The 12717-nt window shown below is 43.0% G+C and overlaps 3 protein-coding genes across 11 annotated transcripts in view; 2 read left to right on the top strand and 1 right to left on the bottom strand.

Annotated features, from left to right (window-relative positions):
* satb1a (SATB homeobox 1a) overlaps positions 1-12717 on the top strand; it is a 60012-nt gene that overhangs the window by 22845 nt on the left and 24450 nt on the right. For 6 of the 9 annotated variants that reach the window (XM_058047760.1, XM_058047756.1, XM_058047755.1 and 3 more), the window contains 3 exons: positions 2796-2960; positions 3181-3270; positions 3493-3585. The exons of 1 other annotated variant lie outside the window; for it this stretch is intronic. The gene's annotated coding sequence lies outside the window, so the exon portion shown is untranslated. Of the gene's footprint in view, positions 1-2795; positions 2961-3180; positions 3271-3477; positions 3586-12717 lie in introns of all 9 variants that reach the window. 2 more of the 9 variants (XM_058047758.1, XM_058047757.1) reach the window with 2 other exon arrangements.
* kcnh8 (potassium voltage-gated channel, subfamily H (eag-related), member 8) overlaps positions 1-12717 on the bottom strand; it is a 37550-nt gene that overhangs the window by 18651 nt on the left and 6182 nt on the right. The window contains exon 2 of the mRNA XM_058047750.1: positions 2703-2936. Coding sequence (XP_057903733.1) covers positions 2703-2936 — 234 coding nt within the window. The remainder of the gene's footprint in view (positions 1-2702; positions 2937-12717) is intronic.
* LOC131102241 (uncharacterized) lies at positions 10466-12456 on the top strand. The gene is made up of 2 exons (XM_058047788.1): positions 10466-11907; positions 12054-12456. The coding sequence occupies exons 1-2, from the start codon at positions 10552-10554 to the stop codon at positions 12309-12311; spliced, it is 1614 nt and encodes a 537-aa protein (XP_057903771.1). The 5' UTR covers positions 10466-10551; the 3' UTR covers positions 12312-12456.

Genomic DNA, 12717 nt, shown 5'->3' with positions numbered 1-12717 from the left:
TTTCTCAGTCAATTAATCTATAGTTTTTTGTTTTGATTAATCAAGTAATCAATCAGGCCCTAGATTGACCAGATCAATATGCAACAAACACAAACAGTGAGTGGGTTGGTTTGCAACGTGTCATAAAAGACAGAGTCAAAGCTGATGGTTGTCAATGTCTTGTTTTGCCTAAAACACACAGCCTTGTGTATTACATAATTTCCACCCAGTGAGCCGTTCCTGTTTGGATGCAACAAAGATTAGAAATCAGACGATATTTACATTCTTCAAGCAAAAAAACGATTAGTTGCATACCAATCCTGTTTTTAACAGAAAGAAAGCATTTTTTTTGTTTTTTAGGACAAAAAGGCCCAGAAAAAATAAGTCAGAAAAATTGTATTTATGACAAAGAAAATAGCATCCATCCACACATTTATACATTAAAAAAATACTTTCTTTTGTACAGCAAACATAACAAAGTTTGTTGGAGTTTCCCATAATTGTTGTTCTCTTTATGTCTTCACAATTTGTCACATCAGTGTGAGTCTAATCCACACAAAGCAGTACACTTTGACAGTTGTCAAGGAACATTTTTTTCTTTTCCTGGAATAGGAATGGAATGCAAATGAAGAGGATCTCCCATGGAGTTCCCTCCCATCACGCCCACTCGCGCTCAGTCTTGTTTGCCTGCAGATGACTCAGGCAGTGTGTGTGTGTGAGCTAGAATTTAGAGACATATTTTACACAACAAACCAATTATTTATGGCCATGGACTTCATCTTTTATTCAATTTGGAATCAAACCTGTGGAAGAAAGTCTTACTTGTCCACCTCCTGTGAGGAAAAATGAGCTTACACGTTGTACATACAGTATATAACCCAGTCGTAGTATGGGATATTTAATAGATAAAAAGATGTGTACAGTGCATGTAATACAGCCGGTTAAACAGTAGCCTACCAGTAAAGTCATTCATTACTGTCATCTTCCTCCTCTGTTTATTCAGTGTCGGAATTGGACAACTTCTTCCTTCATCACACACTTTGTCAGTCTCTCTCAGTGGCTTCATTGTCGCGCTCTGTAGCTCACATACTGTAGCAATGGTAATGTAGTTAACATCTGTGCCCTCTCCTTAATGTTTCTTTGTTTTATGTGATGTATGGCATGTAGCATGTTGGAAAAGTGCCTTTCTGAGACTAATGTAGCATTAAAATAGTTGAAAAATTGCACAATACGATAAAACCAAGAGGATCGGCACATAGAGGAACGTTACAGGGAAAGCAATAAACTACTGTTAGTGGAGAGATCACATCTGTGTTGGTATTAGTGAAGCTGTGACTGCACATAATTTACATTGCCATCTGCTAAACGTGCCTTCTAAGCCCATATGACACAATGATTGATCACTGACTCGATGGTCAGAATGTTCTTTTCAGACCCAATATGGAGCGCAGCCATCTGACAAGTGTGTATAAACTGATCCAAAGTCAGTCGTTCTCTCACTACACTTCATTGGCCTCATCTCTGCCTTCCTCCCCTGACTTACTCCTCTACTTGTCTACATCCAATCCTCTTACTCTTTCCCAGGGAAATGATGTGCCATTGGTTACTGCTGACTATGTTTAATCACCAAATAATGAGGGTGGAACAGAAAATGTCACACATCAATTCCTTCACCCATAATTGGATCCATCCATGGCTGCTGTACGTCAGTGCCAGCTCAAATGGAGCCTTGTCCGAAATAGACACTGAGAAGTACCATCATTTTGTGAATAATATATACAGGAGATATCACTCTGTCCGTGCACTCTTCACAGTTAAAAGTTAAGATATTTATCATTGCATTTACATCTCCTTACGTTTTGGATGTATTATTACTATTTAAAAGGGCGATGATCATGGTCAGAATCAGCAGCATAAAACCCTGATCGGAGTAGGCCTAATTAAAACTGGATTACAACTCTTTAAGGCAATTTACTTGGGGGCCACTGGAGCTAGGGTCTGGGTGAGACTGGGCCACATCAGGTCTCCCCCCCCCCCAAAAAAAAATAAGATGAAAAATAAATAAACAAATCAAGAATAAAGAAAATCAATCAGTAATAAATATAATAATAATAATAAAACAGCAAATAATACAAACTTAAGAAACCACATATAGTTGGTGGGTAGACAAATTATTTTTTCAGATTAAAATGAACAAAGCATTATTAGAGCCCTGTAGACATGACAAAACACGACTATAGTCACATTTATACTTTTTTTATTTACAACATATTGCGCAACTGCAGGGTCTTGAGACACATGCTCGCAAACTAGAGATCTAGCGACCTAAAAGATAGCCTTCAAGTTATTTCCTTTAAACTTAAATAGCCAAAAACTTACCACTTCCACACGGATAGGGAGGATAACTATTAACAGTTATTTAACCTTTAACATGAACATTAATCAAACGTAATAATTTTTTCTGGGTACATGATACCATACAGCATCCATATCAAACTTGCGCGGGCCGCACTAACATTAAACTTTCATATCAAGGCGGGGGCCTCAAACTAGTGTCCTGTGGGCCACATTTGGCCCGTGGGACGCGTGTTTGAGACCCCTGCTTTAAGGGCATCTGTTGGAGCAATCTTTATTGAGAATTGTACAGGCAGCTCACATTGGCACATTTTCATAAGCACATTTTTCTATAACATTACTACTACTAGTAATTCAACAGTGCTCACCTGTCTTTTTATAAAACATGATCTCATCCTTGAACTCATTGCGTCCCTCCAAGGCATCGTCAATGCTGAGGATGATGCTTTCGCTGGTTTCAGGGCCGTACAGGAACTTACACGCGCAGCTCTTTTGCATAACCTCCGCCCTGGAGAAACCTGTGAGCTCACAGAAGCCATCAGAGCAGTAGACGATGGGGAACCCCTTGGAGACCTGAGCGTTGGCCAGTATGAAGTTACTATCTATGGGAGGAAGACAAGATAGGGGTGAGCAACTGGCAATTTACTATAGTTCTAGGTTGACCAAGTATTTCTTTTTTCCATTGATACTTGTGCTTTGGTGTCCATCGATGATGATGACAAGCCTATCGATGTCAAAAGCGATCACCCTAAACCAAAATACATCGACATGGATTGAAAAAAAAATCCAAAAAGATTTTAACATTACTTTTACAATAAAATAATTCAGTTTCCTCCGTCCTAGTAGCCCCGCCTCCACCCGCCAAGACAAAGAGACTGTATGACTGACAGAAGGGCTCACTCCATTCATGCCGTTGTTCTACGGAGCCAAGTAGAGGTGAGGAAAAACAGACATCCATGCACATGGCAATATATTAAGGCTGGCAAAATGATCAAGTTCATTTCCATTTTTTGTATGATGACCGGTAATTAATTAATTAATTGTCATCCCAGGCCTAGTGTTCACGAGTCATTTTTGTCAGAACGAGTTTTAATCTTGTGAGATGTTGTGCATTAATTATCATCCCAGAATAACATAATCCAGTTTCCTCTGTCCTAGTGGCCCCGCCTCCACCCACCAAGACAAAGAGACTGTATGACTGACATAAGGGCTCACTCCGTTCATGCCGTTGTTCTACGGAGCAAAGTAGAGGTGAGAAAAAACAGACACCCATGCACATGGCATTATATTAAGGCTGGCAAAATGATCAAGTTCATTTCCATTTATTGTATGATGACCGGTAATTAATTAATTAATTATCATCCCAGGCCGAGTGTTCACGAGTCATTTTTGTCAGAACGAGTTTTAATCTTGTGAGATGTTGTGATGTTGTAATTATTTTGTACAATAATGCCAAGTTGTACTGATTGTACAGTTAATGGAGAATGCAATGCAGACACGGTGCTCATTTTAGCATCTCAGTCGCATTATAAATAGAACGTTACTCGTGAAAAATGCCTCATACACGCAAAGAACAACATACTAGATGCGTTCAGCCCCACATTTGCATTAAAAAAAGCACTGAACAAAGTGATCGTACTAATATGCCGAGCACGATGCATCCTGTAAAGTGACTTGTTTTTAATAATTTCATTACAAAAATCTATTTTCTGCATCAGTAATTTCATTCCCCCCCCCCCCCAACAACACCGGTATTTAATTGTTTCATGTAGCACGTCAAGGCTTTGTGGAAGCAAACCACCGTGGCTTAAATTTCGTCTGGGAATAGCGCAAGTGGAGAACAAAAAGCCTCATACACGTCCCTCTAGATGTTGTGTTCAATCAAATGCTCCTCCGCGCTTGTGGGAACTCTATAAAAATATGAATTATGGCACCTTCAGGTGAGTGGGGCTTTTATTGTGCAGGATAGAGTGAGTGAAATGTTGGAATATAGGCTCCACAAATACTGTGTTTCACTGTATATGATATGTGTCACACACACATACATACAGTAGATGTGCATATTGTTGATATGGCATCTCAGGACAACCTTAGTCTGAAAAAACAACGGTACAGAAATATCGAAATTGTAGCCGCGGCCCTCATAAGTGAATGAAATCCATTGCGAATGATTTCATACAGAAAGCAAACACGCAGCAAGAATGTGTTGTCAGCAGCAATGCAGAGGCCAGACAGATGGTCACAAACGGCCACTGCATTGGGACCAGCTGTCAGTCGTGAGGCCCCTCAGGCTTCTCATGGCAAGCAAACACCAACAGGACCCGTGTGGCCTCCAAGGGCCCCCCCTTGTAAAGGCCTGGAGCCTGTCTGAAGGCAGGATTGTGTGCATGAGACGCTGTCATTGACAGGAAACTCATATTTACAGTAAAATAGTCACAATGTTGGATTGGGGGTTTAGTGACAAATAAGCTGTTTACTTCATATACTTCTTTCAGAGTATGATGTGCAATTCCGATTTTTTGTTAAAAACCCAATCTTTTATGTTCACGTTACCATAAAAAGTGTGAACACAAACACGCTTTACAGACGTCTGCTTGAATTTGTGCTCTCCTATGCACGATTTTGTGCAACTGAAGTCAAAATATTTTTTTTACCAAATGATTAATGTTGAGAAGTAAGATGGCAAGACATTTGGCTATGGCGGTCTGTGGAGAACTTGTTGCGACGACTGCTCCGAGGAGCGTGTAGGTGGATGTCGGAACCAGGAGTGGTGGGACTTTGACGTGAGGCGCTTCACTGACACTTGTTAAAAATAATTTTCACATGACGTGAATACCTTTTGCCTACATGGGCAAATATTTTTATCCAATGATGTATCGGTCGCATATACAGTATTTGGCCTTACCGTTCAGACTGTAGAGCAGGTTGATCCACATGTACTAAATTAAACCCACCAGTCTGTGACTGAGGAGTATCATTACTATTATTATTATTGTCCCAGTATTTATATCTTTGAAATACATTTGAAAAAAATTGGAATTGTACTGAAAGTAGCCATATAGACACTACGGCCTCACCATATAGCTGTTTTACAGGGGTCGAGATCACAGTTTTGTGCATGTGCTTCCACACTAAACTCATCCAAGCGTGCCTTGGTGGATCCTGCTTTGTGTACTATGGGCTGAAACTGAAAAGCGTCTGTACTCGCCAGCCAATCACAGGGCACATATAGACAAACAACCATTCACACTCACATTCATACCTATGGACAATTTGGAGTCGCCAATTAACCTAGCATGTTTTTGGAATATGGGAGGAAACCGGAGTACCCGGAGAAAACCCACGCATGCATGGGGAGAACATGCAAACTCCACACAGAGATGGCTGAGGGTGGAATTGAACCCTGGTCTCCTAGCTGTGAGGTCTGCGTGCTAACCACTAGACCACCGTGCCGCCCGAAACATTATATTGATTGGCAGAAATGTATTTTATTCCATCAAAGTAATTAGTAAGTTATTTGGATAGATACAGTACCTTTCCTATATGCTATTATACACATCAAAGTAAAACAGATGCTATCTCCCGTCTACCCAAGACACCTTCCTGTCCTATTTTTCCTGGTGCCTCACATTCTAATGGCTCATGCTAGACCCCAAACCCTCAATTCCCTTCTCTTTCTCATTTTGGCCCCCTTCCCCTGCTTTCCTTTGCCCTCACCCTCCTCCCATATCAACCTTCACTCCCCGCCTCCTCCCAGCTACATCCCTCCCACTGTTTTGGATCTCTCTGCCTAATTACTCTTCATCTTCTTCGTACCCTTGGAACTGCAGCTATCTTATCATTGATTGCGCTACCACCTGAGAGCATTTGCTTTGACCATATTCCTTCCTTTAAAAAAAAAAGCCTGAATCATCTCTTTATCAGCTCTTTTCTCCGGCTTGTCCTTTCCCCTCCCTTCTGTTTCAATCTCCTCCTCCTCATCTCCCATTCGCAAACTCTCTCTCCACTCTGAATTTCTTTAGCCTAATTGCTCCTGTGCGCAAGCCCATAGATCATCTCCTTTCATGTTCACAATACTGCATGACAGCTGTTGAGGAAATCCCACTGGAGGGGTGAGGAAGGGAGGGATGGCGGCGGAGGTGAGAGAGCAAGGAAGGAAGAACAATGCAAAAAAAAAGTATGAGTAGGGAGAAGGCAGTAGGCACCTTTTTTTTTTATAAAAATACCCATTCATTTATTCATTCAGGTTTGTTATCATTTATCTGTGAGACTACTCCAGCTGTTTTTGGAATTGACTCATTCTCCCTCTGCATTAGTGGTTTTTCAGTCTCAGGTGTTCCCCCATTCTCACCCAAAGTCAGCTTGAATAGACTCCAGCTCACCCGTGATCCTTAAGAATGTAGAAAATGAATGGTGGTGCTTGGGCTCCCAATTTGTCTTGCCTTCATGCTTACTCTATATGCACATACTCCTATGCCGGCATCTTAAGTAACCCCAAAGCTATTTAAAGCACAACAACAATTCACACAACGGTGGGGGAAACCATTTGAGTAGCACAGAATAAAGGAGTGGCGATGTCAAAGGTGTTGGTGAAACAGCAGGGAGAACAAGAGATGGATAGTGTGCAAGCAGAGAACGTACAAGCCGAAACTGAAAAAGGGGGAGACAGACGGATAAGGGCGAGGGAAGGACAGAGGTTGATGTGAAAGGAGAGCAAAGGTTGGTAGTTAGAGAGATGGAGCTTTGAGAGGAGCAATAATGAAAGACGGAGATGGAGTGTAGGGGGAAAAGTGTTGGGAACAATGAAGTGATGGATGAGAACATCTTCTTGCCCCTGTGCCAGACATTCACCACGGCCTCTCAGAAAGTAATACAAAGCAGTCACATATTGTACCCGCTAAGAAAAAAAATCATCCTGGAGTTGCCATAGTGACCGGTGACACAACAACCAAGGTTATGGCTGGACAGTTTGATAGTTTGATATAGTGATACAAAATATTTAATAGAAAACCTTGAAATGTGCTTTCCATGACTACAATGCAATATTAAAGTATAAATAACAAGTATTTGTTCGACCCCATTGTGGCAAGCAGCACTTCCTGCAGTCAGCAGCGTGTGTTTGGGTAAGAATGATAGAAGGATGTGAATGGAAAGGAGTGTCAAGGCGACACTGGAAAGTAAAAACATGTACTACAAGCTTAAGGTTGCAAGGTTATAAGGAAAATGTTTTCACACTGTGGAAAAGCATTCAATCAAATTCATAATCTTGTGAAAATAGTGTTCGTTTTTCAAGAAAAATTTATTGAGAATTTAGTCAAATATTAAAATTCATTCATTCATTTTGTACCGCTTTTCCTCACGAGGGTCGCGGGGGTTGCTGGAGCCTATCCCAGCTGTCTTCGGGCGAGAGGCAGGGTACACCCTGGACTGGTCGCCAGCCAATCACAGGGCACATATAGACAAACAACCATTCACACTCACATTCATACCTATGGACAATTTGGAGTCACCAATTAACCTAGCATGTTTTTGGAATGTGGGAGGAAATCGGAGTACCCGGAGAAAACCCATGCATGCACGGGGAGAACATGCAAACTCCACACAGAGATGGCCGAGGGTGGAATTGAACCCTGGTCTCCTAGCTGTGAGGTCTGCGCGCTAACCACTTGACCGCCGTGCATATTAAAATTAGGACTGTCAAATTATTGTTTAAAAAAGATTAATTAATCGTCATTTTAAAAATTAATCATGATTAATCACCACTAAAGATAAATGCCGTCATAACAGTGATGTGTGCTTGCTCTGGTGCTCGTGTTAACCGCACTAAAAATGTAATGAATTAAATCGGTTAACGTGTTATTTTTGACAGCCATAATTATGATCCATCTGTTTTTTTTTCTATGCCACTCTATGGGGGTATGCTGGCACCTATCCCAGCTGAAAAGCTGTACACCCTGGACTGGTCGCCAGCCAGAGGCACATATAGACCAAAAAAAAAAAAGAAAAATCGCCATTTATTACCAATTCCGATAAAGTTAGCGGCACAAACCGGAAGTGTTTCTATGCATGCGGGAGTGTGACCAACCACAGCGGAGTGGATGTGCCTTGACGTGGGCTGTGGGTGGAATACATTAAAACACAATTTTTTTGCGGAAACCAAAGAATAAAAAAAGAAAGAGATACAGCCGAATAGGTGCAGATTCTGGAAGAACTATAAAGCTTTGTGTGCTGGTTATCATGTGGAGCTGCTATATAGGAGTTCATAACTCAATACAAAGGGCCAAAAAATTAGCAGAATAGGTTCTAATCTTATGCAAATGAAGTCATAATTACTCGCAAATTAATTTTACAAGAATAAAGTCATCATTTTTAAAGAAAATTCTTTAATCTTATGACATAGTAAGATCTTACATTGTGGTGTTGCAATGCTACATGAATATCTACGTTAAGATGAGCCCTGTATCAAGTTAGTTAAACGTAGATATACAGTAGATGAATGACATGCTAGTCTTTGTATTCTGTGGAACAGGAATGCTTCCCTCGTGTAAAGAGAAAGGAGAAACTGAAATACACAAAAAAAAATAACCAACATCAACAAATGGTAATCAAAACAATACCCGTCAACATGCCTGTTTTTTCGCCTGGCAGAGAGGTAATAAACGGAGCCTCGTGTACAGTACTCACACACACACACGCACACACAGTACTCATTTCCTCAGATGAAAATAAGCTAAGAGAGAAAATCATTAGACAAAAGGCCTAATCACCTCTTAGGCACCATCCCTGTGGCTACTACCAAATTACACATAACAAAGAGTCATTACATTCCAGAAATGTGTGAAGCCTAATCCGACACTTCTTCCCCGGCAAATATCTTGCGTTGTCAGGTTCTCTATCCTCTCTTTTTTTTTCTTGCCACCCTAGTCATTTTCGTTCAGGAATTCATTACGGCTAAAGAGTGTACCAATCATCCCAGGCTTCCGCTGTCGATGGTTGCAGACAGTCTATTAGAAATGGTGATTAAGGGTGGAATCTAGCTAATTAGGCACTTTAACAAGACGGAGTGGCTGCACTGACTAGGGCTGCTCTCATTCAGAAGTTTGTCCATTTTTAAGTGCGCAGCAATAAAGCTGTCTAGTGACCTTACGGAGAGGACACAGCCAGGTGTGATGATGACTGCTTTGCATTAAATGACTACTTGTTGAAGGAAGTGAATAATTGGACCCGTTTATATGTTGCCACATGCTTGTTTTGAGAGCGGGCGATAGGTATATAACCTACGGTATTTTTAATTAGGTAGAGCATGTAGTCTTGAGGCAGTTTTTATTCTAATTGTCATGTTACTTAATTCAGTATGTTGCAATATTTACTATATATTTAATATATATATTTATAATATATAATAGAATATAATATAATAATATTTATAATATAATATATTTAGGCGGCACGGCATTCGAGTGGTTAGCGTGCAGACCTCACAGCTAGGAGACCAGGGTTCAATTCCACCCTCGGCCATCTCTGTGTGGAGTTTGCATGTTCTCCCCGTGCATGCGTGGGTTTTCTTCGGGTACTCCGGTTTCCTCCCACATTCCAAAAACATGCTAGTTAATTGTTAATTGGCGACTCCAAATTGTCCATAGGTATGAATGTGAGTGTGAATGGTTGTTTGTCTATATGTGCCCTTTGATTGGCTGGCGATCAGTCCAGGGTGCACCCCGCCTTTCGCCCAGCTGGGATAGGCGCGACCCTCGTGAGGATAAGCGGTAGAAAATGAATGAATGAATGAATAATATATTTAATATATACTCTCACATTATACAGACATGAGTTATAGTTCAAACCTGTTCAATGTTCAATTCGAAATAACAAATATTAGTTTTGGCCAGTGTAGCATAATATTAGTGTTCTCTCCTTGCACAAAACCTGCCTACCTTATGTGATAATGTGACATAATTTATCTTTAAAAAAAATAACACATCACATTTTTAATATGTATATGCTTTTAAATCTAAAATATATAGTTTTTAGAATATTATTATATATTATTATTACAGCAGTATGTTGCAATATTTACTATATATTTAATATATATATTTATAATATATAATAGAATATAATATAGCAGTGTTTGTGAATGATAGATGGTGTAACTCTGGGCACATCACTATTAAAGAGCAACTCTGCTGCAAAGACATTGAACTGTTAGCCGTTAGCATGAGACCGTACTATCTGCCGCGGGAATTCTCGCACGTTATCGCGATAGCGGCGTACATTCCCCCCTCTGCTAACGCCGACGCGGCCTGTGACGTCATCCACTCTGCCGTGGGCCGGCTACAGACACAACATCCGCAGGCTCTCCTTCTTCTCTCAGGTGATTTCAACCACGCTTCTCCATCCTCCACCCTGCCCACCTTCACCCAGTATGTCACCTGCTGCACCAGAGACAATAAAACACTGGACTTGTGTTATGCCAACACCAAGGAGGCATACAATTCAACAGCACTTCCTCCCCTGGGAAGATCAGACCACAACCTGGTACATCTCCAGCCTGTGTACAAACCTCTGGTACGCAGGCTGCCAGCTGTGTCCCGCACAGTGAAGAGATGGTCTGATGAAGCCGACGAGGCTCTGAAGGATTGTTTCAACACAACAGTGTGGGAGGAACTCTGCCATCCTCATGGGGACGATATAGACAGTCTCACTGACTGCGTCACAGACTACATAAACTTCTGTGTGGAAAACACTGTACCCACCAGGACTGTACGGTGTTTCTCCAACAACAAACCGTGGATTAATCCGGACATAAAGGCTCTCCTAAAGGAGAAGAAGAGGGTCTTTAAGTCAGGAAATAGGGAAGAGCTGAAGGCTGTGCAGAAGGAGCTGAGGAGGAAAATCAGGGAGGGGAAGGACTGCTACAGGAAAAAGATGGAGGAACAGCTGCAGCAGAACAACGTCAGAGGAGTCTGGAGAGGCCTGAAAACCATCTCTGGCCACAAGGGGCCCGACTCCCAGGCTGCTGGGGACCAGGTAAAGGCTAACGATCTGAATCTATTTTTCAACAGGTTTGATCAACCATCTGCCCATCCCCCGGCCCAGCACCTCCTGCCGAAACTTCTGCCGAAACTCCCCCCATCGACACCTCGAGTGGACAGCCCTACCCCCACCTCCCCCTCCTGCACACAGCCATCCCCCACCACTTCTCACCTAATCAGCTCAACCTCCTCACTAACCTCCCCCCGCACACAGCCCCCCTGCTCCAACCTGACCCTCACAACATCCCAGGTGAGAAACCAGCTCCGGAAGACCAAGGCGAGGAAGGCGGCGGGACCAGACGGCATCAGCTCCAGGCTCCTGAAGTCCTGCGCGGACGAGCTGTGCGGGATTGTTGAGCACATCTTCAACCTGAGCCTGAAGCTGGGGAGGGTGCCACAGCTGTGGAAGACATCCTGCGTGGTTCCTGTCCCCAAGACGCCGCACCCCAAGGACCTCAGCAGCTACAGGCCGGTGGCACTTACATCACACCTGATGAAGACCCTGGAGCGGCTGATCCTTGACCATCTCCGCCCCCTGGTGGGTCCTTCGATGGACCCGCTCCAGTTCGCCTATCAACCTGGCACTGGGGTGGACGACGCTGTCATCTTCCTCCAGCACAGAGCGCTCTCTCACCTGGAGAAACCTGGGAGCACGGTGAGAATCATGTTCTTTGATTTTTCCAGTGCGTTCAACACCATCCAGCCAGCACTTCTGAGGGACAAGCTGGAGAACACAGGGGTGGACCTGCACCTCACATCGTGGATACTGGATTACCTCACCAACCGTCCACAGTATGTGAGGACACGGGACTGTGTGTCCGACACAGTTGTCTGCAGTACGGGGGCTCCGCAGGGAACGGTCCTGGCTCCGTTCCTTTTCACCCTCTACACAGCAGACTTCTCCTACAACACACCAACCTGCCACCTGCAGAAGTTCTCTGACGACTCTGCAATTGTTGGCCTCATCACAGATGGGGACGACTTGGAGTACAGAGGACTGACACAGGACTTTGTGGACTGGTGCCAGCGGAACTGCCTCCAGATCAACACGGGGAAAACCAGAGAGCTGGTGGTGGATTTCCGCAGGCGCATCCACTCTCCTCCAACACCAGTGAACATTCAGGGAATGGACATTGAGATGGTGACATCTTACAAGTACCTGGGTGTTCATCTCAACAATAGACTGGACTGGACTCATCACACGGAAGCACTTTACAGGAAGGGCATGAGCAGACTCTATCTGCTCAGGAGACTGAGGTCTTTTGGAGTGCAAGGGGCACTCCTCAAGACGTTCTATGACTCTGTTGTGGCTTCAGCCATTTTCCAGGGAGTGGTCTGCTGGGGCAGC

Source organism: Doryrhamphus excisus, chromosome 14, assembly GCF_030265055.1.
Source record: "Doryrhamphus excisus isolate RoL2022-K1 chromosome 14, RoL_Dexc_1.0, whole genome shotgun sequence".
NCBI classification, from domain to species: domain Eukaryota; kingdom Metazoa; phylum Chordata; class Actinopteri; order Syngnathiformes; family Syngnathidae; genus Doryrhamphus; species Doryrhamphus excisus.
The sequence above is the reverse complement of the archived record's forward strand: the minus strand, read 5'-3'. Positions and strand labels throughout refer to the sequence as shown.